The following is a 24,552-nucleotide window of genomic DNA, read 5'->3' as shown; positions in this document are numbered from 1 at the left end:
TGTGATGTGCATCTATTCCCCAGCTGAAAAACTGCATTCCAATTTCGAGTATTTCACACATTTTTCTTAAAAAACATTTTTGACATTTAAAACTGCAATTGAGAAACATGCAACTTTCCAACATGTGATTCAGCTGCATTGTGTTCTTGCTTTTGAACTGTAGGCCTTTTGTTGATACCTTGCCATGTGGTTGCTAGTGTTTATACATTCCTGCTATTGTGAGAAATCATATTTGCCTCATTGATTTAACTGCACATTAATTAAGTTTTATCAGATTTTGAATGTGTCATTTTTTGCCTTTTATTTTGTAAGGGAAGGTTGGATTTTGATTCTGTTTGCTATCCCATGCCCTTGTCTCCCTGCTGCATCTTTGTATCCACTTCAAATTCGATTCATTGGGGTTTGGGAGAGCATTGCAAGGGGAAATCTTAACTCAAGTGCTATCTACCCATATTTCAAAACAGCTCCTATTCATTTGTGCTTTGGATATGTTCTTGTAGAAGGTTAGCCAAGTGCATTTCAGTGATTTTCATTGTAATTATCACCCCATTGGTGATTGCTGCCCAATATAAAAATGTGTGTGATTTCTTTGAATTCTAAAATGAATAAATATTGCATTCCCACCAACCGGCCTGCTTCATGGTCCATTGTGACGGTTGTGTGCCATCTCAAATTGAATTCATAGAAAATAAAGAGAAAGCATTCCAATTGCGCGCTACATTCGAAGCTAAGGGTGTAACACATCCTGGTCCGGTGTCTGTCGCCCGATTGAAATCCTTAAAAAGGTTGAGCCATAGAGTTCCTGGAGTATTCAAAAAACATTACTTTGAATGGGAACAACCTTGCATGCAGTTCACAGAACACAGCTAGGTCAGTCTTATCAATTGAGCAATTATCTTATTGCCATTTATTCCTTCTCCTTTACATTTAGCAAGCTGTATCAAACTAATTGAGAGTGGGACGTTTAGTAAAAAATGTTAATTCAGCAAGAAATCCTCTTATTAATATTCACAAAAGCAAGGCCACGAGGTCCAGTTAATAGCACTGCGTGACAGTGTAATATATATTTCAGCCACACGTTGAGAGAAAAAAAAATGACAGATATTTTCCTGAATAACGCAACGTAAAACACTTAGCTTTGTAATAGGGAGTATCCGTAGATAAGAAGAGTGGTGGAGTGATATAATGGGAGGAGCACACCAGGCCCAGTCGGCGCATCAAGGTAGGCAGGGCGTCAAGCGTTACCCCACACAGCGCGGCCACCTCGGGACGGAGCAGCTGCTCGCGTGAAACGTTATGGAGAACAGGACCGCAGGGCGCCAGCAGGGAATCACATTTTCAGAGAAGCGCACTCACCATGTTATGATGTTGTTAATTGTAGAACCCATACCCGGGTTCGGTGCGACGTCTCCTGGAACGAAGGAATTAAGTTCTCGGTCGGAGGAGACGTTGTACCGAGGCCAGGGGAACTCTCTTATTAATAAACAACCTAAAGAAGTAAACGATTGTGTATCTTTATATATCTATATTGTAACTGTAAACTCAACAAGTGGCGACGAGGAGCCTGCCTGTTCCGTTAAGAGAGTTCCCGTGAAGGAAAGAAACTGTGGAACGGTCGGCTAAACCAACGTTTAATCACGGCTTGACGAAGGAAAACAAATACAACTACCGTCAATCTGAAGGTAACAGCGTTTTAATTACTGGATAAAGCGTAAAGATAGATCAACGTTCACCGATCACCGATCAACGTTGAAGATATGAGATAAAGTAGTGCATTGTTTAAAGTCGGCGCGAGCTGTATTGATGAGGACAGCTTCCCATGTACATCCTGACGTACGAGAAAAGATAGAGTAAAGGACCTTAAAAAACGTCTTATACGTGCCGCCATTTTAGGGAAATCGTATGCATTATAACGAAGCGAGAGAACGGCTTTTCCCTGTGTGTACGATCACAGTTTAATCTGATACTACGCGGAAACTGTAACCAATAAAGACTAATGGCAATAAATGTAATCGGAAGAAAGTAATACATACATAAAATCGCACGACTCAGCGGCTATGCAAACAAATATATGAGGACAAAATTTACAATTGAAAACACATGCTACCAGAAGTACAAGAGTTATTTACATGAAAAGAGGACATATGTGTGCATAATATTGCAGTGTTACAGACAATTACAACATTGGTGAAAATCTCGCTGAAAAAGGAAATAGAGAAACCATAAGAAATATTTTATAATTGGAAGACAATGGCCATGTAAGAAAAGTGATCTGTTGCACAATATACATATAATTGACAGCAGCAATTGGCAAATACAAACAATTCAAAAGCTTGAAGCCTCAACATGCAGAACATCATGGCACCAGAGAAATTTTTTGGCCCAGCCTGGATGTCCAGTTTGCCCTTGGGAACAATGGATAGATAATTTTCAAGTATACATGAGGGCTATCGGCGGTGCTAAATTCAATGACGACTTAAAAGAGGCTACATTGCTAAGTTGCATAGGGGCTGAAGCATTAAGACTATTTCGAACATTACCTCATAATGCTGATATCGCAGGTGGATCTGGAGATTCCATGTCTAGCTCAAGGAAATATGAAACCGCCTTGGCAAAACTGGGAAAGCATTTTGGGAATAAAACCAATGTAGTCTTAGAAAGATACAGATTTTTTACCCGAAAACAACTTAGGAATGAATCCATTGACATGTATACTGCAGCATTGAGAGGTCTCATATCTACATGTGAATTTACTGGAGATTCCGATGAATATCTAAGAGATCAAATTGTTCTTCATGTTGCTGATCCTAAAATACAACAGAGGCTATGGCAAGCGAAAAATCCATCTTTGGAACAGACAGTAGAGATTGCACGATCCATTGAACTGGGAGATAAATGTATGAAAGAGGTGCAAAGTAAACAAGAAGCAATTGACACAGGGTCTATTCAAGCTATCCGAAACAGTGAAATGAATAAAGAAGAGGAAGCGCTGGTAGCCATGGTAAAAAAGTTTGTGAGATCAGATGTTAATTCAGGTTTGAGACAGAGTAATTAGATATATTCACGATCACAGACCAATTGTGGTAGGTGTGGTTGGTATAAGCATACAAATCCAGAAAAGGACTGTCCAGCTAATGGTGCTGAATGTTTCACATGTGGTCAGATGGGACATTATGGCAATATGTGCAGAAGCTTTAGAGGGAGAGGAAGGAGTATCATGCGGGGAGTTGGCAACAGAGGCTATCGCCAATCTTTTAAGGGTGCTACTTCAGGTGTGAGAGCTGTAGAAAATGTTCCTAGATCGGATGATATAGTGGCCATATCTACACATATTGATGAGGTAGTGCAAATTCTGTCTCTTTCTTCTAAAGAAAAACGTATTGACTCATGGGTACCAATGGCTATTGATGGAATTATCATACAAGTTATGGTGGATACAGGCTCCCCGTATACCATAGTTGATGAAGACACATTTCAGAAGGTTTAAAAAAAAAAAACATGAAGATTTGTATATTACTAAAGTCAAAGCCACGGGGTATGGGAAGTCTCCGATAGACATAGTGGGATACACCTGGGTCCAATTAACCTTTGAAGGGAGACAAACTTATTGCAAGCTATATGTGGCTCGTGAAGATTTGCCATTGTAAGTTGGTGGGAACAAGCAGCTTTAAAAATTAGGATTCATCCGGGAGAGAGCAATCCCATTATGAGTGTTATGGACAGATGTTGTGACTCTGATGCCACTCTAGTGAAAAGTCTTCCTGAAATATTCAATGACAGGATAGGTATGCTCAAAGGTTTCAAACATCGCATCATTCTGAAGAAAGGAACCATACCAGTTGTCCATAAAGTGAGAAATATACCGGTTGGCACTAGAGAACCGTTGAAGAAAGAATTGGAAAGGTTATGCTCCCATGATATAATTGAGCCTATAGAAAGCTCGGAATGGTTGTCTCCCATTGTGATAGTGCGAAAACCTAAGGGAGAAATTCGAATGTGTGTTGATTTAAGAGATTTAAACAGAATATGGGTTGATCGCCACCCTTTACCAAACATAGGAGAGATGCTCTCAACAATGGAACCTGTCAAATACTTTACCACGCTTGATTTATCTTCCGCATATCATCAGATTGTGTTAGAGGAAGAATCTAGACATCTCACGTCCTTCATAACTCCGTTGGGTGCTTTTCAATTCAAGAGGATGATATTCGGATTTGCATCTGCAGCTGCTGTTTTTCAAAGACTAATGCAAATCTTGTTTGAAGGCTTAAGTGGCGTATATTTTTTTCAGGATGATATTTTGATTTCAGCTATGTCAGAAGAAGATCATGATGCCAAACTTATTGGAGTTTTGCAAATATTACAACAGAAAGGACTCACATTAAAAATTGAAAAATGCAAAATAAAAAGGAGAGAAGTAACATATTTGGGTCATTGCATCGATAGTGAAGGAATAAGACCCAAGGAGGGTCTGGTGGATACCATACTCAGTTTGCCTGAACCATCAAACAAAGACCAGTTGAGGAGTTTGTTGGGCTTGACGGAGTATTATTCCAAATTCATTGATCACTACACGGACAGAACAAATTGTATGAGGAGTTTGATGAAAAAAGGTGTTAAATTTGAGTGGTCAGCCGAATGCAAAAGTGAATTGGATACCATCAAGACATTGATAAACAAAGCCCCCGCTTTGAAGATGTTTGACTGTAGGGCTAAATCCATCATATCAGTTGATGCCAGCAATGTGGGATTAGGAGGTGTACTAGAACAAATTCAACATGGACTAGCAGTTCCAATTGCTTTTGCTTCTAGATCTTTAAGAGATGCTGAAAAAAATTATTCCACTATAGAAAAGGAAGCTTTGGCAGTAATGTGGATTTTGGAACACTTCAAAGGTTTAATATGGGGGAGTCCCATTGAGATCAAGACTGACCATAAGCCCTTGATCCATATCTTGAATCCAAAAAATTCACATTTGATGTCTCCTCGAATCAGAAGGTGGATTCTGATCATAATGCAATACAATGTGACTGTTAGCTTCACTCCAGGCAGAACTAACATGGTTGCTGATTGTTTTTCTCGTTTGCCATGTTTCTCGATAGATGAGGAGGCCAAAGGAGAAGAAGTAGAGATGGACAGTGTAATAGCACAAATACATCCCAGTTTTACTAAGGAAGATTGGATCCAAGCCAGCGGGATGGATGAAGAACAGGTGAAGTTAAGAAAAGCTATTAAAAGTGATTGGAAAGAAATGGATAATGAAGTTTCAGCTTGGCAGTATAAGAAGGATGAAATGTCTTGTGATGAAGTCTGTATATTCCGTGGAGATCGAATAGTTCCACCCTCGAGTTTGAGAGAGAAGATAATGGAAATAGCACACGAGGGACATATAGGCAGAAACCTTACAAAAAGGAGAGTAAGAGAGACTTTTTGGTGGCCAAATATGTGGAGTGAAATTGGAAATATTGTTAGAGAATGCTCTGCATGTGCAGTTAGCGACAAAGGAAGGATCACCAGAGCCACACCCTTACAGCCTGTTTCCATACCGGATTCTGTTTGGACGAAATTGGCTATTGATATAGCAGGTCCATATGAGATTTTGGAACCTCACAAAATTTATATTATTGTTTTGGTTGATTATACATCAAAGTGGATAGAATGCGGTATTATGGAGGAATCTGTGTCAGCCATGAAAGTCAAGAAATTTCTTGAAGACATTTTCAACAGGGAAGGAGAGCCATTAGAGTTAATATCAGATAATGGTGCACAATTCATGTCGATTCAGATACAAAAGTTTCTCAAAGAGAGAGCTATCAAACACAAGACCACAGCTTTGTATCATCCCATGGGGAATGGACTAGTGGAAAGAATGAATCGTTTCATTAAGGATACCATTCAATTGGCTATAGTAAACAATCTGCCATGGAGAGAAACTCTCAAGGAAGCTATAATCACTTATAGATTCACGCCACATTCCACAACAGAGGAAGAACCATTCACTATGATGAGGGGAAGAGTTGCCAATAACAGGTTGAGGCCAGCTTGGTTGATGTCAAATAAGACTAAAGTTGTGGATATGGAAGCAGTCATTAGGAGAGTGAAGGATAAACAAGAAAAATACAAGAAATATTATGACAAAAAAAAATGTAGCAGAGAGCAAGACTAAAGTTGGAGATTGGATTCAAGTGAGAGAACCAAGAAGAGTCATGAAAGGTGAATCTAAGTATCGTTATCCACAAAGAGTTGTAGATTGTTCTAATAAGTCTGTGACATTAGAAGACGGAAGCAGGTGGTCATGTTATGACAGTGTCAGGTCTGATGAGAAAGTAAAATGGATGCTGGATGACAATGAAAGGATGGAAGAGAGAGAGGTGTCCAGGGGGAAGTCGAGCCATCATCATCCGAAATGGCATGCCATAGAGACAGCGTAGACAATGATAGCTCTGAAATGAAAACCAGGAAAAGGATACCACGTGTCAAGGAAGATTGCATATATTATTATTAGCAAACATGTGACTTTACTGAAGTATTAACAAATTCAAGGAAGATTCCATGTTCTGTATCCTTTCAAGTATTTACATCATTATTTGAATGTTCACTATTTATAATGTTCTTATTCTTTGACAAGTTGTCCATGTTATTGTTCATTTTTTGTTTTTTTTGTTTTTGTTGTTGAGGAAGGGAGATGTTATGATGTTGTTAATTCTAGAACCCATACCCGGTTTCGGTGCGACGTCTCCTGGAACGAAGGAATTAAGTTCTCAGTCGGAGGAGGCGTTGTACCGAGGCCGGGGGAACTCTCTTATTAATAAACAACCTAAAGAAGTAAACAATCGTGTATCTTTATATATCTATATTGTAACTGTAAACTCAACACACCACACGTCAGACACTCCGGAGCAGGAACTCGAGCGGAACAGATGGAAAGTGAAGAAAGAAAATGTCGATTTTATGAAACGGTGAGGCAGAGCTCACAGACTAGGCATCCATCTTCTGTTGCGCCAAACCACGTCCCATCAGGCACTCAAAGTTAATAAAGCAATGTGAGCAGTTGATCCATCTCTGCCTCCTCCTTTCTGAAGGCCCGACCCATAGCATGGGTGGCAGGCCGACCAGCACCCATAGTGATTGTGCGTGCTGTGTATGACTGGGTAGCAACGGCAGCACAAGATATTTTAGTTAACACCTTGGAACGTTTGCAAGAGATTATTCTACCGAGGGCACGCAAATGAGGAGCAAAGTTTCCAGCTTTTAGGATCACTTCCTACTTCCAATAATTTTAAAGGAAGCTACCAGCTGCCATGGAAACATCCGATGGAGGAATTATGCTAAACCAGCGTATGATTTGGGGGAGGCGCAGCTGAGTAAGGGTAACATTTTGAAGGGCACAGGTGTACTGGCTTTGTATATAGGAGGAAGGGTTCTATCAATCCAAAATATTATCAAAGGTCTGTTGTGCTTTAAGAACTGTTAGCATTTTCAAGTGTGCATGGAAATTATACATACACAGCTCTACATGTGTGAAATTGCCTTTGAAAACAGAAACATTTTGCCTTTGGTTTAAATCTAAACCTTATCAAGGGATACTAATGCTCATGATCTTGTAATGTTTTAAGGTATTGTTTAATTTTGACATAAAGGGGTTTGTGGGACAGGAGGCTTGAAAGGTTTATTTCGCCTCTGTTACATGTACATGAGAAAAGGGGAGTTTTTGAATTGAAGATTTGTTTTGTGCCACAGAGAAGGTAGTGTATGTAATCATTGGGTGCAAATATTAATTGAGCCTATTATGTAATAAATATATATTCTATCTGTACCTCTGCCTGGCTCTTGGCTTATTGGTGGCACAGGGCGTGGGATCTACGTGGCTTTATATGAGTCATAGACAGAGCTAGTAGAACAGAGTCAACAATATCTTGTGGGGTACTTTAACTGGGGGGGAACAAACTCCCCATTTTGAGGGTGGTCTCCTAATGCATTGTTACAGAGTCCTGGGAAGCTGGATACTTTTGGGGCTGTCCCTGGGGATTATGTTGTTTACATTTAAAAAATGCAACTATCTCCTTATCGAGGGATGATTCTTTTTTGACCCCAGATCAACCCTTCGACCTGAATGTATGCTGGTGGTTGGGAAATGCATGGGGAAGAGGCAAGTTCAGAGCCTGTGGGCCTGCACCTGTGCTTTTTACCTTTTTTAAACCCTGTGTCCATCTAGTTGGTTTTCTCGTGTATTTTGTGACTTCATGGTAGTCCAGGTTATGGCTCCATGATAGCCCACATCTGGAGTAACCCCTGCCCCATCTGTGCTTCCGGTAAAGCTTAAGTGTGTGTTGTTGTTTGAGACTTCTGTTTGGCAAAGTTTATTGCTGAAGTTGGAGGAGGGCTATTTATTGATATTTGCCTAGGTAACTAAGGGATCGCCCATTGGGGAGGATGTGATCGGGGTAAACCTACCAATTGGTTCTCCCCAATGGAGGTAAGAGTGTGCTGATTTTTCAAGGGTTGGGAGGTATGCTGGGGTAGCTGCCCCATTGCCTTTTTTATGTGAGTTCGAGGAGGGCCCTCTGGGATTGGCATTGTGAGCATCTAATGGGTTAAGGGCCCTTTCCAGAGACAGTGCTAAAGCTACGTTTGTGATATATACTCTTACTTTCCACATACTTTAACAAGCAACCATTTAAAAAAACAAATAAGCGCTGCAACTCTGTCTATCCCTATCCAAGACCTGTTTTTGATCAGTCTGCCTCCGTAGTGCACAATGTAACTATTTCTCCAAGACCTGTTTTTGATGGGCGTTCACCCATCCAACAGTTCAAACCATTTATAGTTCAATATTAAGGATTATGATGGCTAGCATTTAAATGCATGGCAGAAACTACTCTATAGTACTTGTGCAGCAGGCATTCTACATACTTGCCGGAAACCCCATTCACTTAGCAACACCATTACAGCTACATGCAGCATGTATATGGAGAAAGGCCCATAGTAACTGCTCCACTTATCTGACAGAGTCCCTCCCCACCCCTTCCTGAATCTGGAGCCAGCCACTCTAGCCGAATCCTTTACATGGTTGAGTCCACTTCCATCTTCATAATAGCCTATCTGAAAACTGATCCGAGGGGTGATGTGGGGTGACTGGACAATCTGGAGAGCAGTGATTAACAGTATTCTGTAAACTGACCCTGAAAACGACTGTTACATGAATACAGGCAAAGAGATACCGCAAGTGTGCATAACATGCATAGCTAGTACATACTAGATACACCAGGTAACACACATTTAGTTGGATCAAGCAAACCACCACACATATGTTGGAGTACATAAGCCTTCAAGCGCACATAATGCCAATTTTCAGATTTCGTCTGACAGATGTGTGGTCTTGAAAGCCCTTGTACTATATCAGATACTTCCAATCTTGGACCTCCCGATGTTTTGGACTGCAACTACCACCACCACTACCCTGCTCATCAATAGTGAGGAATCATGGGAGTAATCGTCCAAGACGTCTTTAAAACTGCTGGTGGCAGTCCCCTTTGCTAAATAATCAGCGTTGTGTTGGTCCAGTAAGAGGCATCACTTAAGAAATTAACCACAATGGGCGGGGGCTTTACCAGGCCAGGTAATGAATGCCTGGGGCAGGTAGAAGCCCAAGCAAAGTGAGAGCTTTAACGTTAGACTGGGCATTACCTGCCCTGGTAAAGCCCCCCGCCTCGAGGGGTTTATTGCTAGTAGCTAGTAGTTCAGCTTTTTAAGTTGAGAAATGGCACAGTTGCCATTTCTCAACTTTAAAAAAAACTACAAAGATGGCTGCTGTGGATTAGGGAGAAGGGAACTACATGTAGTTCATCCTCCCTTTTCATCGTGGCCATGGCCGGCAAGGGACAAGGGAGTGCAAGCTAAGGGGGTGTGGAGGTGGATCAGGGGTTTTGAAATAGGTGTCACAGTGTGCGTGCAAGGAGGGGAAGAAGAGTGCAGGCCAGGGGCGCACCTACCTTATTCCCGGGCGGGGAAGATGTTGGCCTCCCGCATAGGAGGCTCGAAGCGGGGCCTTTACCATGAGGTAAAGACCCTGTTCCGAGCCTCTTGATAGGCTGGGAGGCTGCCACCTTGCCCCTGCCGGGTGCTAATATTTCTTAAACTGACACAGGAACAAACAACCGTTTTGACAAAGTATTTGCCTACGGTAAGGAGGCACTGACTGACCACTCTTCAAGAACTGGGATGCCACTAGTCAGTTCCGTCAAGGGCCCTGCAAAGGCTTGGGACAGCCGTGGTTCTAGCAAGTACATTTTCTTCCCTCTTGCTGACAGGATCATCATATCCTGTCATGACCAGCGCAATCTGAAGGAGTACTATGTGGACACCTGTCGCCATACCCAGTGCAGAAGTGCCCCACTATTCAGGGGCTTCACTTGAGGCAATGCCACACCCAGCTGGTGGAAATCAGAGGGGCTCCTCGCTTTTTTTGCACCCTAGGCCTTTTATTTTTTGCGACGCCACCAGTGATCTGTAGACCATTAGGAAGAGCGTCGCGCACTGAGACATATTCTCTTGCATCTCCTCCATCTTCTGAACTGTTTGTAGTTCTTTCAAGGTATTGACGGACAACCAACGGCCCGCAGAATGGCTGGATAGTCTGAGCGTCACAGAGCTATCTGCGGCCATCTTGCAGCAGGTTCAAACTTGAGTGTCATAACTAGGGGTGTACCGAACTTCGGCTTTGAGTAAGTATTCGGCCGAATTCCGGCTGAAAAAAAGCTATTCGGCTCCGGCCGAATAGTTTCTTGCTATTCGGCTCTTGCCGAATACTTTGACATTCTCATTTAAATACAATGCAACATCAATTCAGAAAGGCAAATCTAGACTTCAGTTTGCAAAACTGAGTAGAATTAGACCAGAAAAATTGCTATCACACAGCTGAAAAATATCTTATATTGTAATCTGCTCTTTAGGGCATGTTTTATTACAGATTCCTAGACATAAAAGGTGCTCATCTTTTATACTTAAACTGCAACAATATAGGAAAATAATTTCTTTTGGCGAATGTTTATATGCAATGTGCACTTTTTTCAGTTAGAAAAGACAAACTGAAAGAAATGTGCATAGATACTTTAAGTTCCTGTCTTGTCACTTCCCATTGCGTACGTCATAGTCCCACCTTTTTTCTTATGGATTTGAGCCCTGATTTTAACATAATCTGATATTTTATCAGGAATTATAAATTGCATATGTTTGTGTATTGGCGAGAAGGAGTGACTAGGATAAGTGAAAAGTGAGCAGCATTTGTTTGGTTGGGGTGAATAGTTGTGAGATGGAGTTCACGCATTTCAGATTTCCTCTTGACTTGTGTCCTGCGTGAGCCGACATGAACCATTTTAAACATTTCTATGTGAGCTGTAAAGAAGTTTCGAAACTCAACTGCATCGACTTTGCAACTGGATAGAGAATGAAATGCATCTGATTCACAAAGGCAGTCCTTTTGCATTTGTGAAGCCTCCTACTTTAACTGGCACTGGATATGCAACAATCTTCTGTACATTTGGTCCCTTTATTCTGGTTAAATCTGCTTTATTTCTGGCTTTTATACTTTAAATAAGGGTGCTACAATAATTACAACGAGGAGAAATAAAAGTATAGAATGCATTTAAAATGGTGCTTTATTTGTTTTTTTAATAAGTGTGTTTTTTGAAGTTTGGAACATGGTTTATTAAATAAAGCAACTATTCGGCTTCATATTCGGCTTCGGCCGAATAGTTGACAAACTATTCGGTATTCGGCCGAATACTAAATATGCTATTCGGTACAGCCCTAGTCATAACATAAGCAGGTGAAACATAGGATCTTCCTATATGAGCGTTTACAGTTGCATGTAACTACAGCCCTGCACCTCAGAAAATCCTCAACAACCGAGTCATACCTGGCATGAGTCACCAAGGTATTCCAGGGGGCAGGCGCATAGCTCCACATGGTAGGCAACACTTCCACGTCCCGAGCTGGTGGCCTCTTCCAGTCCGACCTCGCTGAGGCTCAGCCTCTGGGTCTCCGTGAAGTAGAGGGCTCTGATATGCAAAGACTCGAGCCTGGACAGGACCATTATCATCTCCTCCCGGGACACAGGGGTATTACTGCTTGCATGCCGGAAATTACCCTGCAACAGAAAGCCATTCCATTAGAATTCACGGTTTTTAAAAAATCATTTTCTGAAATGACACAAGACACTTATTCGTCATGAAAAAAAAATCACATTTTAGACAAAGGGGGCCTCATCACAAAAACATCGCAATGTTGCAAGTGCAATTGTGCTTGGTATTAGAACCAGGGTTCTAAATTGCACGTGCGCATGTGCCAGAGCTCTTAAGCTTCCTGTGTCCGTGAGTGAAAAGTCTCTCCAGGCATGTGTCTTTCCCTTTGAATACTGGGACCTGCGTATTTCTTTTACATTTGAAATTTAGGAAAACTACAAGTCCCAGAATTCCAAGCAAAAACAGGACTGGATGGCCTTCTCCAGCACGGCCACTGGAAACTTGAGAGCTATGTGGTGTGATGTTTCTGTTATATGATCACAAAAAGATTAGGAAGTATGTATTTAACAAGGCTACGCTTTACGTAGCCCATTGTAAAGGATGTTCCCTGGGTTGCTTGCATTTACAAACATAATTATTAAGCATGTCTGCGCATGAGTAAAAAACATTTTGTGATTTTTGCCCTTCACAAGCATCCGTTTTTAAGCTTGTTCCTATTTCTGCCTTACGTTAATTCCTTTAACAGCTGTCAGATACAGTTAACAGACCTTTTCGTGAAAAATGATCCAGGGCGTGGATTTAACAGTGAATCAAAACCCCTCAGGGCCTCTGAAAAGGCGTCGATGTGGTACACAAATATTTCATGGCTGTCAGCTATTAGGTGGAAAGGAAATGCGTCTGTGAAATGGAGGCCTGCATGTATCAACAGATATGGGAATGAGTCCGGAGTAAGTTTACGTCATTTGGCCGCCCATCCCTGGGCTGCTTCCGCATCGCCTTATCCCGTAGTAAGTGTTTGCATGGCAACTGCTCCTCCAGTGCTGTCAGGGGAGTCTCCAGCATTGCAAGAGTGGAGGGTGAGCCACGAAAAAAGTCCTGCTACCCCCCGCCCCCCCCGAAATGCAATGTTCGCGATTCCATACGGTATCATTCACACACCCATCACAATCAACCTTTTTGGTAACATTAGTGGCACATGGCATTTTAACACATACAGATAACAAAACAAAAAACTGCAGAACCCTCACAGATGCAGGAAACTCATCTATTACAGATCTGTCCAGGCCCAACAGAAGTGACTTCACAGAGAAGGACACTGCAAGGGGCATCATCAGTCTTTGGTACTTGGAGGCACCATGGAAGGGACTTTAGAATAAGTTGCCATAAGTAGGCCAAGTGGTAAATAGGGTTGTGGTGCTAAATACCTACATTGCACTATTATTATATATGGAGCAACTTTATAGTCATTAGGCTATTTTTTATAATAGCATGATATATTAACATAAGATATGAAGTGTATCAAATACGAGCTGCATATAAGACAGAGTGGGTGTCATTATGACCCTGGTGGTAGCCGTGCCGGTAATTACGGGCACAGCTGCCGCCGGTATCGTTCTTATTCCGGCACCCGCGAATGGGCAATTACCGGGTCATTACGGCCAGCCGGATCCGGAAATTGCCCATTCGCGGGCGCCAGAAAAAACTGCTCCCTATTCCCATTTAAGCACCATAGGAGAATGGGGAGCTCGGATGGACCGGCACCATTCAGAATCGTGCAAGTGCATCCGGCATGCTCTGTTTGTGGGTGCCGGTATGCCCGCCAGGTCATACCTGACTAGACCTGGCGGGCAGAACTCGTAGTTTGCCATCTGGTAACAACGGTACCAGCAAGCTTACCGGTACTGTTGTTACCGGATCGGCAAATTTATAATGAGGCCCAGTAAGATTAAATGATTTGCCAAGGATCACGTACTTTGGATATGACATGTGATATGTGACATGTGATATGTCATTTATAACGCGCCTATAAACACATTTTTTGAGGCACAACAAGACAAGGGAGGGAAGACAGAGGGAGGACAAGACAAACGATCTTACTAGGCCTTGTGCCATTCAGATCGTGTAAGTGTGACAATGCGAAATACAGGGTAAGGGAGATGGAGAAGTGCCAGGGAGTGGAGGGAGGAAAGTGCAGACAGGGCAGCAATGCTTTGAGTTAGTGCAGCCAGGGAGGCGCTGCTCTGGGTAAGTGCAACGAGACAGGGGACTGTAGAAGTTACAGTCATAGCCACTAAGTGCACGGCAGGCCAGGAGGCAGTGCTGGTGAGACTGATCGTGGAGGAGCCTGGCACCCAGTGAGACTCTGAGGATAGCCAGGCAATCAGTCGGTGCAGCAAACAAGTAGGTCAGCAGGGGAGGGAGAGAGAGAAAGCGGAAGAGAAAAGGAAGGTCTTGGGATGCTTCCGGAACTTCAGCGAGGGTGTCAATGTGGTCCTTGATGGTTCTGAAGGAGCAGGAGGGCACCTGTTTGGATGAAACTTTCATAGATCGGACTTGTCCAGAAATGTCGTCAGGTGTTGTCAAAGAGAAAGAGGAGAAAGAGGAGGAGAGGGAGAGGTGGCCAGACGGGGGACAGAGGGGGGCCAAAGGAGGTAGAGGGAGAGGAGGAGGAGAGCGAGGACAGGATCTCCTGAGTTTAGTGGTGCAGTGGGAAGCCAGATCCGTACAGAGGGCCTGGGAGGGAACAGGAGAGGTGGACACTGCAGAAGGATTGGCCAGCTCCTTGCAGATTTTAGAGAGTTCAGCCGTGTTGTTAGAGGCCGCAGAGACGCGGGATTGGATCTGGGCTCTCTTCTTGCACAGGGCAAAGAGTCTATATTGCCTTTGGAGCAGGCAGCAGGCCAGCTTTTCAGAGGACGCATCACAAAGCTCTCCACTTCCTCACAGTCACCCTGCACTTGCGTTTAGAGCAGCGTGGTCACAGTCATATCAAGAATTGCACTTAGAGGTAAGCTTCAGACGGATTCTAATGACAGGGTCAAGGATGTCCAGAGTGTTGGCGATAGCAAGTTGCAGGTTAGAGAGGGCTGTGTCAGAGTGCGAGTCAGCCACGGAAGTACGAGGAGCAGACAAAGTAGAGGCAAAGTCATCCACTGACACACACTTCATGGGGTGAATGACCGAGAAGGTAGGTGGCAGTGCTGGGGTGGGCTTATTCTTAGGGACAGTGAGTTTCAGATGGAAGGAAAGCAGAAAGTGGTCAGTACAAGAGAGAGGAGTGGTGAGAGGCCTAGAGAGGGGGATGTCTGAGGAGATGAGAACATCCAAAGTGTGTCAGACCAGACAGTAGAATGGAGAGAGAGATAGAGAGAGAGTATCGCAGAGGTTGCGAAAGAGTCCACAGGAGGAACTAGAAGCATACAGGGATGTTGAGAGGTAGGGGCAAGGGGAGAAGAGGAGAGGTCAACCCACTCTGAGAGGAAGAAGGCAACATGGCCGGTAGATGGTGACCTTTCGATTGGGGCCACAGTTAGAGAGAGGCTGGCAGAGATAGAGAGCCTGCAGACCAGGCATTCAAAGGAGAAGTAGGCCTGTGTAGGAATGACAGAAGCAGGGACCCACTCCGGAAGGATCAGAGTAACTCCACCTCCGGCCCGGTTGGTTCTGGGCTCAGAGAGGATCTTGTAGCCGTCAGGGAGGAGGGTGTCAAAACTCGCGACAGAGCTGGCCTTGAACCATGTCTCAGTGAGAGAGAGGACATCCAGGGCAAGTTCTTCGAGGAGCTGGCAGATATCAGAGGAGTGTGACAGCAGAGCGAGAGTTGACAGTAGCTACGTGGAGCAGGTTGCCATATTTGAAAGACTTCCGCGGTAGGAAACAGGCATGAGGTACACCCCGCGAAAGTGCCAGAGAGTGGGCAGAGGTGGTAGAATGAGGTTGCATAGTAGCCGGAGAGGAGAAGGAAGGTGCCAAGGAGGCAGCGGAAGAAGGAGGGGGCAGGGGAGCCAGAGAGGTGCTAGTAGGGATAGCAGAAGAAAAAGGAAGTTGATAAGACGCGGTAGGTGCCTATCAAAAAGGAGGAGATTGGGCCAAGGGCCCTGGTCCAAGACGGTGCCATTCAGATAGACATTAAGGATGGTCTTGGAGGAGTGGAAGGAGGCTAGTAGGACCTCCCACCGAGTGCCACCATTAATGGGAGAGGAAGAGAAAGAAGAGAGAGCCAAGATCATATGAGGGGTCCATAGGTCTGGTGAGGGAACGACAAAGAGGATGTCGGTGAGAGTCTGTCTGGAGGAAGCACTGGTGTAGGTATCAGTGACAGGGAGGCCTGAGCTGGAGACCAGGATGACCCTCTTGAACTTCTTCCTTCCAGACTTAGTGAGAGGGATAGGATAGGAGCAGTTAGAGAAGATGGGAGAAACGGAGAGCAACATAGAGGGTGCGAGGAGGAAATTCGGAGTAGGTCAGAGAGAGAGAGGGGCGCACAACCCAGCACAGGAAGGTGGGGTCACACCAGGGATCAATATGGAGGTGCAAGGCAGGAGACACACCACAGTAGCAACAGTAGTCCCTGTGGAGAGGGGACCTAGGGTGGGAGAGAACCTAGTGGACACGGCACACAATTACACTGGAAATCAACCAAGGACTAGGACCAGGAGGCAGGGGGGGCAGACGTGGGAATTGACCAGGGAGCACAAGTACAACACAAAAAGTAGAAGCACACGTAAAAACACACCTAAATTCGATATTTACCAGAGAGCACAAGTACAGCACAAAAAGGAGATGCACAAATGTGAAAGCACACCTAAATTCGAAATTTACCAGAGAAAACAAGTACAGCAGAACATGCAGATTCACAAATGTAAAAGCACACCTAAATTCAATATTTACCAGAGAGCACAAGTACAGCACAAAAAGGAGATGCACAAAAGTGAAAGCACACCTAAATTCGATGTTCACCAGAGGGCACAAGTACAGCACAAAAAGGAGATGTACTAATGTAAAAGCACACCTTAATTCGATTTTTCCCAGAGAGCACAAGTACAGCACATACTGGAGATGCACAAATGTAAAAGCACCGGAGCAGAGGGCTAAGTCATTGCAGATGGGCAGAGAGGGAAGGAGAAACAGAGCTGAACACGAGGGTCGCTAGCAATCGGGAATAGACTCAAGGGCACAGGGGGAACAAGAAGGCAGCTACATTGAGCAGAGTGGCAGGTGAACAGTAGTAAGGAAAAAGAAAAGAAAAAGTGCAGATTCTAATGCAGGATGGGAAGGTTTACCTGTGGGTCTTGCAACCGCTGCAGCGAGAGCAAGGTTAACTAGGTTGCAGCGGTCGGATAAATGGTGAAATCAGGATGTGGACAATTTAAGCAACTGAGCACATCTTCCCAGGTTTAGTTGATATAGATATTTATTTAGGTTTTGCTTTGCATTTCATGCCACATTACATAATAAACAAGCCTTTCATAGTAAACTAACTTTACACTATATGAATCAACATAGACATTTGTTGAGAAATAAGAGTATGGATTTAGTTTTGTTCTCCCCATTCTGCATGCAAAGTCACAATAGCATCATGCAGACTAATGTGAGCCTAACAAATCCCCCTTGGGTTTTAAACCCATAGACATTATTTCATAAAGCATGCAACATTATGCACCCTTCTCACATCTGAACACCCCCATTCCCATTTCGAAAAGCTTTGATAAAGCCAATCAATCTGGCTTGTGTATGGGCATTAAATAGGCAGTGCTATCATACGTCCGGGGTGATCCCACAATTGTCTACCTGTTGTCATTTTATAGGCATGTGATACCACTATGGCAGTGGCTGGCAAACACCTATGCAATGTCTACAGAAAAGCCCAAACTGTTGACTTTGACAATGCTTGTCTACATCTGTAAGTGCCCTTTATGTTGTCCTTGTTAATGTCTGTTTCATGTTTATCCTTTACTTTTCATTCTTGCCCGTCCTTCTATTCAGCTTTACATCATCCTACTAGTCATCCCTATTTCCATTCTTCCATCTTTTTTCACACGCGTTTTAACAATGTTCATTCCAGCACTCGCCATACAATGATGTTTCTTGCAACCTTAGCATCAACACACACCGGTCTTGTATCAGTCTCCTCAACTCACCGGCTGTGTTCATTTCACTGATGCTGCTTTGTTCTTGGAGCCAAACCCGGTACCACGGCGGATGCTTCTTCTCTCCGCCTTGATTAGTTATGCAGGAGGGCCCCGGGTATCTCCGACACACAATATAGGATTCTTCAGCCTGGTTTCCTGGTCTTATGCTTTCTGATCTCGAGGGTTCTTGAAAGTAACGGTTTCTTGTCAGAAAGGTCAAGGGAACTTCCCTCTTTGCGATCCCCTCCTGCTTTCCCGTTTTTCTTCTCTCGCTCATCTGCCGTCTCGAAACTGCTGTTTCCTCGTGTACTTTGCCTCGCTCAGAGTGTGCTTTCGTGCCCCACCTTTTATCCATGTGAGGAAGCTTAATGGAAGTCAGGTGTGAGCGATGGTCAGTAATTGCCTGACCTCGCCTGACCATTGTATTGGGACACGTCAGTTATAATGCTCGGGTGATAGTCTGTTTTCTCTCAGAGCGGGCTGTCCGTCTGAAAGTGTTTGTGCAGGAAAGGAGGGGGGGCTAAAGTTCCTATGCATCCTATCTGATAGGATGGGGTAAAGGTGTTACAGGAAAGGGAGGGATAACATGTCTCACCATCCGGTGGCACACATTACCACTCCCCAAGGACCCCTCACCCAGGTGATCCTTCCGCACTGGTCCACCCCCAGGGTCTGGATCCAAAGGCGATGGCCATGCCCTGGCCACCTGAGAGGTAGATCCGCACGGACTAGTTTTCACATTATACACATATGTTACTATTCCCTTCAGGGATCTCGTACATCTGGCCAATATATTCTTTTCACTGACCGCAGATCGCTGATACCGCAGGCTCCTGCGTTTGATTTGTAGAACGCCTCATTCGACCTGAAATGTCCTCTTTGATTTTTATTTATGCTGCATGTGTTTTAATAATTTAAGTTCTCTTTCTTCGTGATATCATTACTCTTAATCTAGTAAAGGCAGTAATACTTTTCAAACATATATATTGTGGCTAGTTTTGAACCACTTATTGCTGCGCGCACAATGAAGGGGGCACCATGGATCTTGTACTGTGCTGAGTTGCGGGGATTTGGAGTGGAAAAATGGCTTCGCTAGATCTAAGGTAGATGCTGGAAGATTGAATTAGTCATACCTCAGTGCATTTTGATGGAATACGTAAGACTAGATTGTTCTTTGGCATCATTAGAAACAATGACCAAGAGCAGGGCATTGATTGACTTCCAAAAATGATTAATTGTTCTGGAAATACTCTTAGTCCGTGTATACAGGAAAAATTATAATTAAACGGCACAGGTGGGCGAAGTAAACTACCACATATCAATTTGAAAAGAATTGTAAGGATTTATTGCAATTACATATCATGAAGGTAACGAAGAAGGAGGATGTTGTGGTAACATCGGTATACAGTGATTTCAATGAATTGACAATAACAAATCACTTTTATAACGGATTAAAAATAACAAAAACATATCGAATGTTTTGTTAAAAGTATATATGGGGTAGGGTAAGGGATAAAAAGGGGCAGGGAGGGGTTTCGGTGGGGTAATAAAGCTGGGGAAAGGGGGTGCTTGGGTGTGGATCCCCTCAAATTGAAAAACAAAAAAATGTGATATTCCGTTGTTATTTTTAATTATAGCATTTTTCGTTATTTGTTGATTCGTTAACATCACATGGAACTGGTACCATTGACCACAGTTAGTTTGTGGTCTTCTCGTTCAACTCTTGTAAGTTGACTATTTTCATTTGTTTTAATAGGGGCCACCCCATCCCCTTCCTATGCCTGTCCCTTACCCCACCCGTGCCCCATAATACCCCTACAGACACACAACATTGTACAATTGGCTGCCCTCATTGGAAGTTGCAGGAGCATGGAGTTAGATTCCTCGCGGAGAGACGTCATGCAGGTTTGGTACAACAAAATATAATTTAAAGTGTTAAACCTCTATTGCTGTATTGTGAGGTTTTTACATCACAAAGGGGAAGATATCTTGGTCACAGAATGAGATTGAATGTTAGTAGGAATACAGTGTGGTGTGAGTTTATGTTTCATAATAGTTGTAGTATTGGTGTATAATGAATACAGTTGTGGGATATTACAGAATGTCAAATTACATTTTGAATGTAAATTTAGTATGACTCTATTCACCCGTATAGATGCGCTGTAAAATAGACATTATATGTATTTGATAAGAAATTATAGGTTTTATAAATAAAGAAGTTATGTAAATTATTTGTTATTATAGATATTTGCTAATGTATGAAAGGTTTAATAAACCAAAAGTACAATAAATAGATAACATATATTTTCCAACATTTATCCTTAACAAGCCTCGTTTTGTTTTCTTCTTGCTTACCATCTGCATAATTGGGTGGCCCCGCGTCACCATTAATCAATTCACAGCGATTGGTTCACTATTTTAAGTCGAACCTTTGCTACATCAGTCCCCCCCCAAGATAATGCTGCCTATTTTTTCTGATCATTTTTTGAACCCTTCACGAACCTATTGCGTGAAGAACCGTCTTAATTTATTAGTGGAAGTTTAATTTCTCCCAGCAGATATATACCTGGTATGTATACATCCAGGTAACCAAAATGACGTAAACATGTCTTCTCTTCCCTGGAAAAGACTGGGCTCCGAAGCAATCGCCTGCTTGTTACAACATGTCGGTTTGTTCTATGCATAAAAAGTAATGTGTTCTTAAAAAACAGCGTACAAAAATTTAGCAAAAACTGCATAGGGAAATATAAGCAATCCAAATGGAATTTATGTTTCTAGACATTTTTTATAGGGCAGACTGTCATTGTTATGGCCTCAAAGCGCTGTGAGCTGAATGGCCCTTTGGCAGACCATAGTCTGAACTAATGTGAAATAAGAGCATCAGATTATTTAGAATTTAGGCAACTTCTATTTATTTATTTAATACAATGTATTTATTTATATACAGGAGGATCACAAAAGACGGGAAATCAGATTTGCCGGGAAGCGGTTAGCTTCTTACAATGGGGTGAGTTTGAGGGACTTTCTGACCAGGCTGTGGATGGTAGTAAATGGAACAGTCACTGGGGACAACACATAAGTAGACACACATAGATTAAGGACAATGAACATTGGACATTTTTAAGTGCAAGTAGGCAGTACGGCCAGCTGTGCTCAGGATGTTACCGTGATGGGTGAAGTGCTAGAGGAGGATACCTCAGGGGCAACGCGTTCGCCCGGGAAGCAAGACAACGTGGAGCAACACAAGTTCAATCCCGGGTCCGCGCTTAGAAATCTCTGGGTACAAAGCGCGTTATAAATAAACAATTACAATTACTATTAAAATAGAGTGGAGGCAGAGGAAGTGAGGTAAAGAGTCAGGTTAGAGGCGAGGGAAAAATGTTAGCTAGTAGGCAAATGAGCGGTAGGTTAAGAAAGAGGGTAACTCGGAGGTGAGGAGATAGGCTTTTAGTTTGGTTTTGAACAAATCCATGTAGACTGTTTCTCAGATGTTCGGGGGAAGAGAATTCATGCAAGTGGAGCAAGAAATGAGAATGAGTGGAAGCAAGAGGAAACACAGGGAGGGCAAGGAGCCACAAGGGTTGAGGAGACAGAGGAGAGATTATGAGAAGGCTTGTAGAGTAGGATAGAGGAGGATAGATACAGTGGTGCTTTACCATGATTAGATTTGTGAACCAGGAGAGGACATTTAAATCTGGCCCCGTTTTGCATCGCCGGCCATCCAGCCTGTTGAAGGTATGAGGAAGTAGGTGTGAAGTAAGGGAGTTCAAAGAGAGTCCTGGTAGCAAAGTTAAGCATCTTGTCGAGAGAATAGAAAGCATAGTTGGGGAGACCAAAGAGGATGCTGGCACAGTATTATCATTATTATGGTATTTATTGGTAATGGACCTAGCTTCGAGAAGCACCAGAGCGCTTTACATAGGTATACAACAATACAGATGCATAATGAATCGCATTTCAGAGGTAACAGAACAGCTATACAGGGGGGTACGATACAGCCGGGCACAGAGAAAGGGTACAGTTGTACCGGCTGGCAGGAAGGGAGGGGTGGCCGGCGTCTAGGAGTCAGGTGGAACGAGTGGTGATGTGATGGCCTAGGTCTTGAGGCAGAGAGATTCCTTGAAGAGGTGGGTCTTGAGTTAATTTCTGAATTGTAGGAGTTTGGGGGCGAGTCTGATGCTGACGGGGAGGAGGTTTCATAGTCTTGAGGCATAGGCAGAGAAGGCTTGTTTTCTGGTCCTTTCATTTTTGCAGCAGCAGATTTCAAGTCTGCACGTGTCCTGGTTTCTGGTGGCGCACTGTCCGCCAGAGATGCTGAGTTTCTCCGCAAGGTAGCTGGGTGACTTGATGGCAACTGCCTTATAGATGATGCAGCAAGACTTGAAGGTGATTTGTGTATGCAGTGGGGGCCAGCGAAGGTCGATGAGGGCAAGGGTGATGTGGTTGTATCTGTGTAGACCCTTGATGAGGCATCCATCCACGTGTAGGACACTTCTCAGGGGCACAAGGAATGACGTGGGGAGGCGTTCGAGGAGGGCATTGCCCCCATATAGGGGGATAGGACCAATGCTTGAATGGTGGATCTAAAGCTGTCTGGAGGGAGGAAAGGTTTGACTTTCCGCAAGAGGGAGATCTGATACCAAGCTGTCTGAGTTTTCTTAGCTATGTGTATCTTGAGGGAAGGGTGTTTGTTGATGTGCAACCCGAGGGACTTGGCGCAGAAGGTGAGCTCAGGTGTGAAGCCCTCAGAGTTCATGGTTGATAGCCAGGTCTGTATGTCTGGGTGTTTGGTGTTGTTGGTGAGGAGTAGGAATTCAGTCTTGGAGGGGTTGAGCTTCAAGTATGTACTGGACATCTAAGACTGGATCAGCGAGGAGCAGGTTTTTAGCCTATGGATGTCCTTAATGGAGTCGATCTTGAGGCATAACTCTGTGTCATCAGGGGGGCGGGGCTTAGCTAAACTGCTGAACTGGCCATGTGAGAGGCTGGAAGACCCTGGAGCTCCCGCAGATCCGTCGAAATCCTGAGCATGCCCGCCGGCAAAATGCATATAAATAACCTCAAAAAGCAGGACCGGCGATATGAATGCGAGCGGCACCCAGTGCACTAAGCCCGTTCCAAAACGATCAGGCTGTTGAGCTACCCGCGCTACGAGGTCAGCCCAGCGGATCGGCAGAAACCCCCCCCACAAATAGCCGAACGGTACAACGGCTACAGCATATGAGGCGCAGATATAGGCGTGTAACGTTGAAGCCAGAAGCAACACGCAGTCCCCCACAGATGCCCTCAGGGACGGACTGCCGGTCGGGAGAACCGACCTGAGGAGGCAGACATCCTGAGGCACACAGACAAGTGTAATAAGTGAGGGAGGGGGGCCCAGCCAATGACACGGCCACGATACAATGAAGATGGTGTTGGAGAACATGGGGCATGACACACACGGTGGATGGCAAAGTGTGCAGACCAATAGGGCCACGGGACTCGGACCTGGAAAACAGGTGCCCGATCTGAGAGAGGGCAAGGGCCCCCCAAAGAAGGAAAAAAAAACATTCTACCTAGCCGCAGTACTGTGCTAGGCGAGCAGCACCAGCAGTGAAGCCTGCCCATAACTGGGAGACCCCCGGCTAGATCTTCCAGGCAGTGAATGCAGAAAAATAGCCCAATGAACTGCAGGCTGGAAGCAAGGTTAGCAGTGCAGGGTGGCAGACCAACATTCCGATTGCAGGAAGGGCTTTGTGGCAGACATACTGGGGACGGGGGCCTCGTAACACACACCACTACTGGCCTTTATTGAGAGGGCAAGGCACATACTGTAAGAAACAGCGACGAAACCCCCACAAGCCCCGGCCATTGTAAGAGATTGGACCTGATAACAATGGCAGGCGAAGTACTCCGCATGAGGAGAAGTGATACACGGAGGGAACCTAGACCCAGCAACCAACATCACTGGAAGCCATAACCGGGAAGCTACATAAGGGGAAGAATGCGCACATGAGTGTGGGACATCCACTGCACACAACAGAGTCACTTGCAACCAGGGAGACATTCTGGCCCACGCTGGCGTTACCAAGAGCCCCTGGAACAAACCCAAGTGCCACAGAGCCAGCGGGAGCACACATAACGGAAACTCAGATCCCTGAGACCTGGGAGGAGCATATTGTAAGATCCTGAGATGGCGACCAAAGTACTCAAAATGAAAGGGAAGCAACCCACAATGCAGGAGTACACCAAAACACCACAACCAACGGACGGAGCCAGGAGTAAAGAGAGGAGCTTACAGGCAGACACGGCCCCAGTGAGCAGCGAACAACAGATCCTAGAGGCGATAGCAGATCTAAAAGTAACTCGGGAAACCAAACTGGAAGTGGCTATGACAAACCTCAAAACGTCCCTCGAAT

General features: G+C 44.2%; 1 protein-coding gene across 2 annotated transcripts in view; it reads right to left on the bottom strand.

Annotated features, from left to right (window-relative positions):
- LAMA3 (laminin subunit alpha 3) overlaps positions 1 to 24,552 on the bottom strand; it is a 1,348,901-nt gene that overhangs the window by 143,646 nt on the left and 1,180,703 nt on the right. For both annotated transcript variants that reach the window (XM_069620910.1, XM_069620909.1), the window contains exon 41: positions 11,918 to 12,148. In XM_069620910.1, coding sequence (XP_069477011.1) covers positions 11,918 to 12,148 — 231 coding nt within the window. The remainder of the gene's footprint in view (positions 1 to 11,917; positions 12,149 to 24,552) is intronic.

The sequence above is a fragment of the Ambystoma mexicanum genome, chromosome 5q (genome assembly GCF_040938575.1).
Source record: "Ambystoma mexicanum isolate Mex_15411 chromosome 5q, UKY_AmexF1_1, whole genome shotgun sequence".
In the NCBI taxonomy this organism is placed as follows: Eukaryota; Metazoa; Chordata; class Amphibia; order Caudata; family Ambystomatidae; genus Ambystoma; species Ambystoma mexicanum.
The sequence above is the reverse complement of the archived record's forward strand: the minus strand, read 5'-3'. Positions and strand labels throughout refer to the sequence as shown.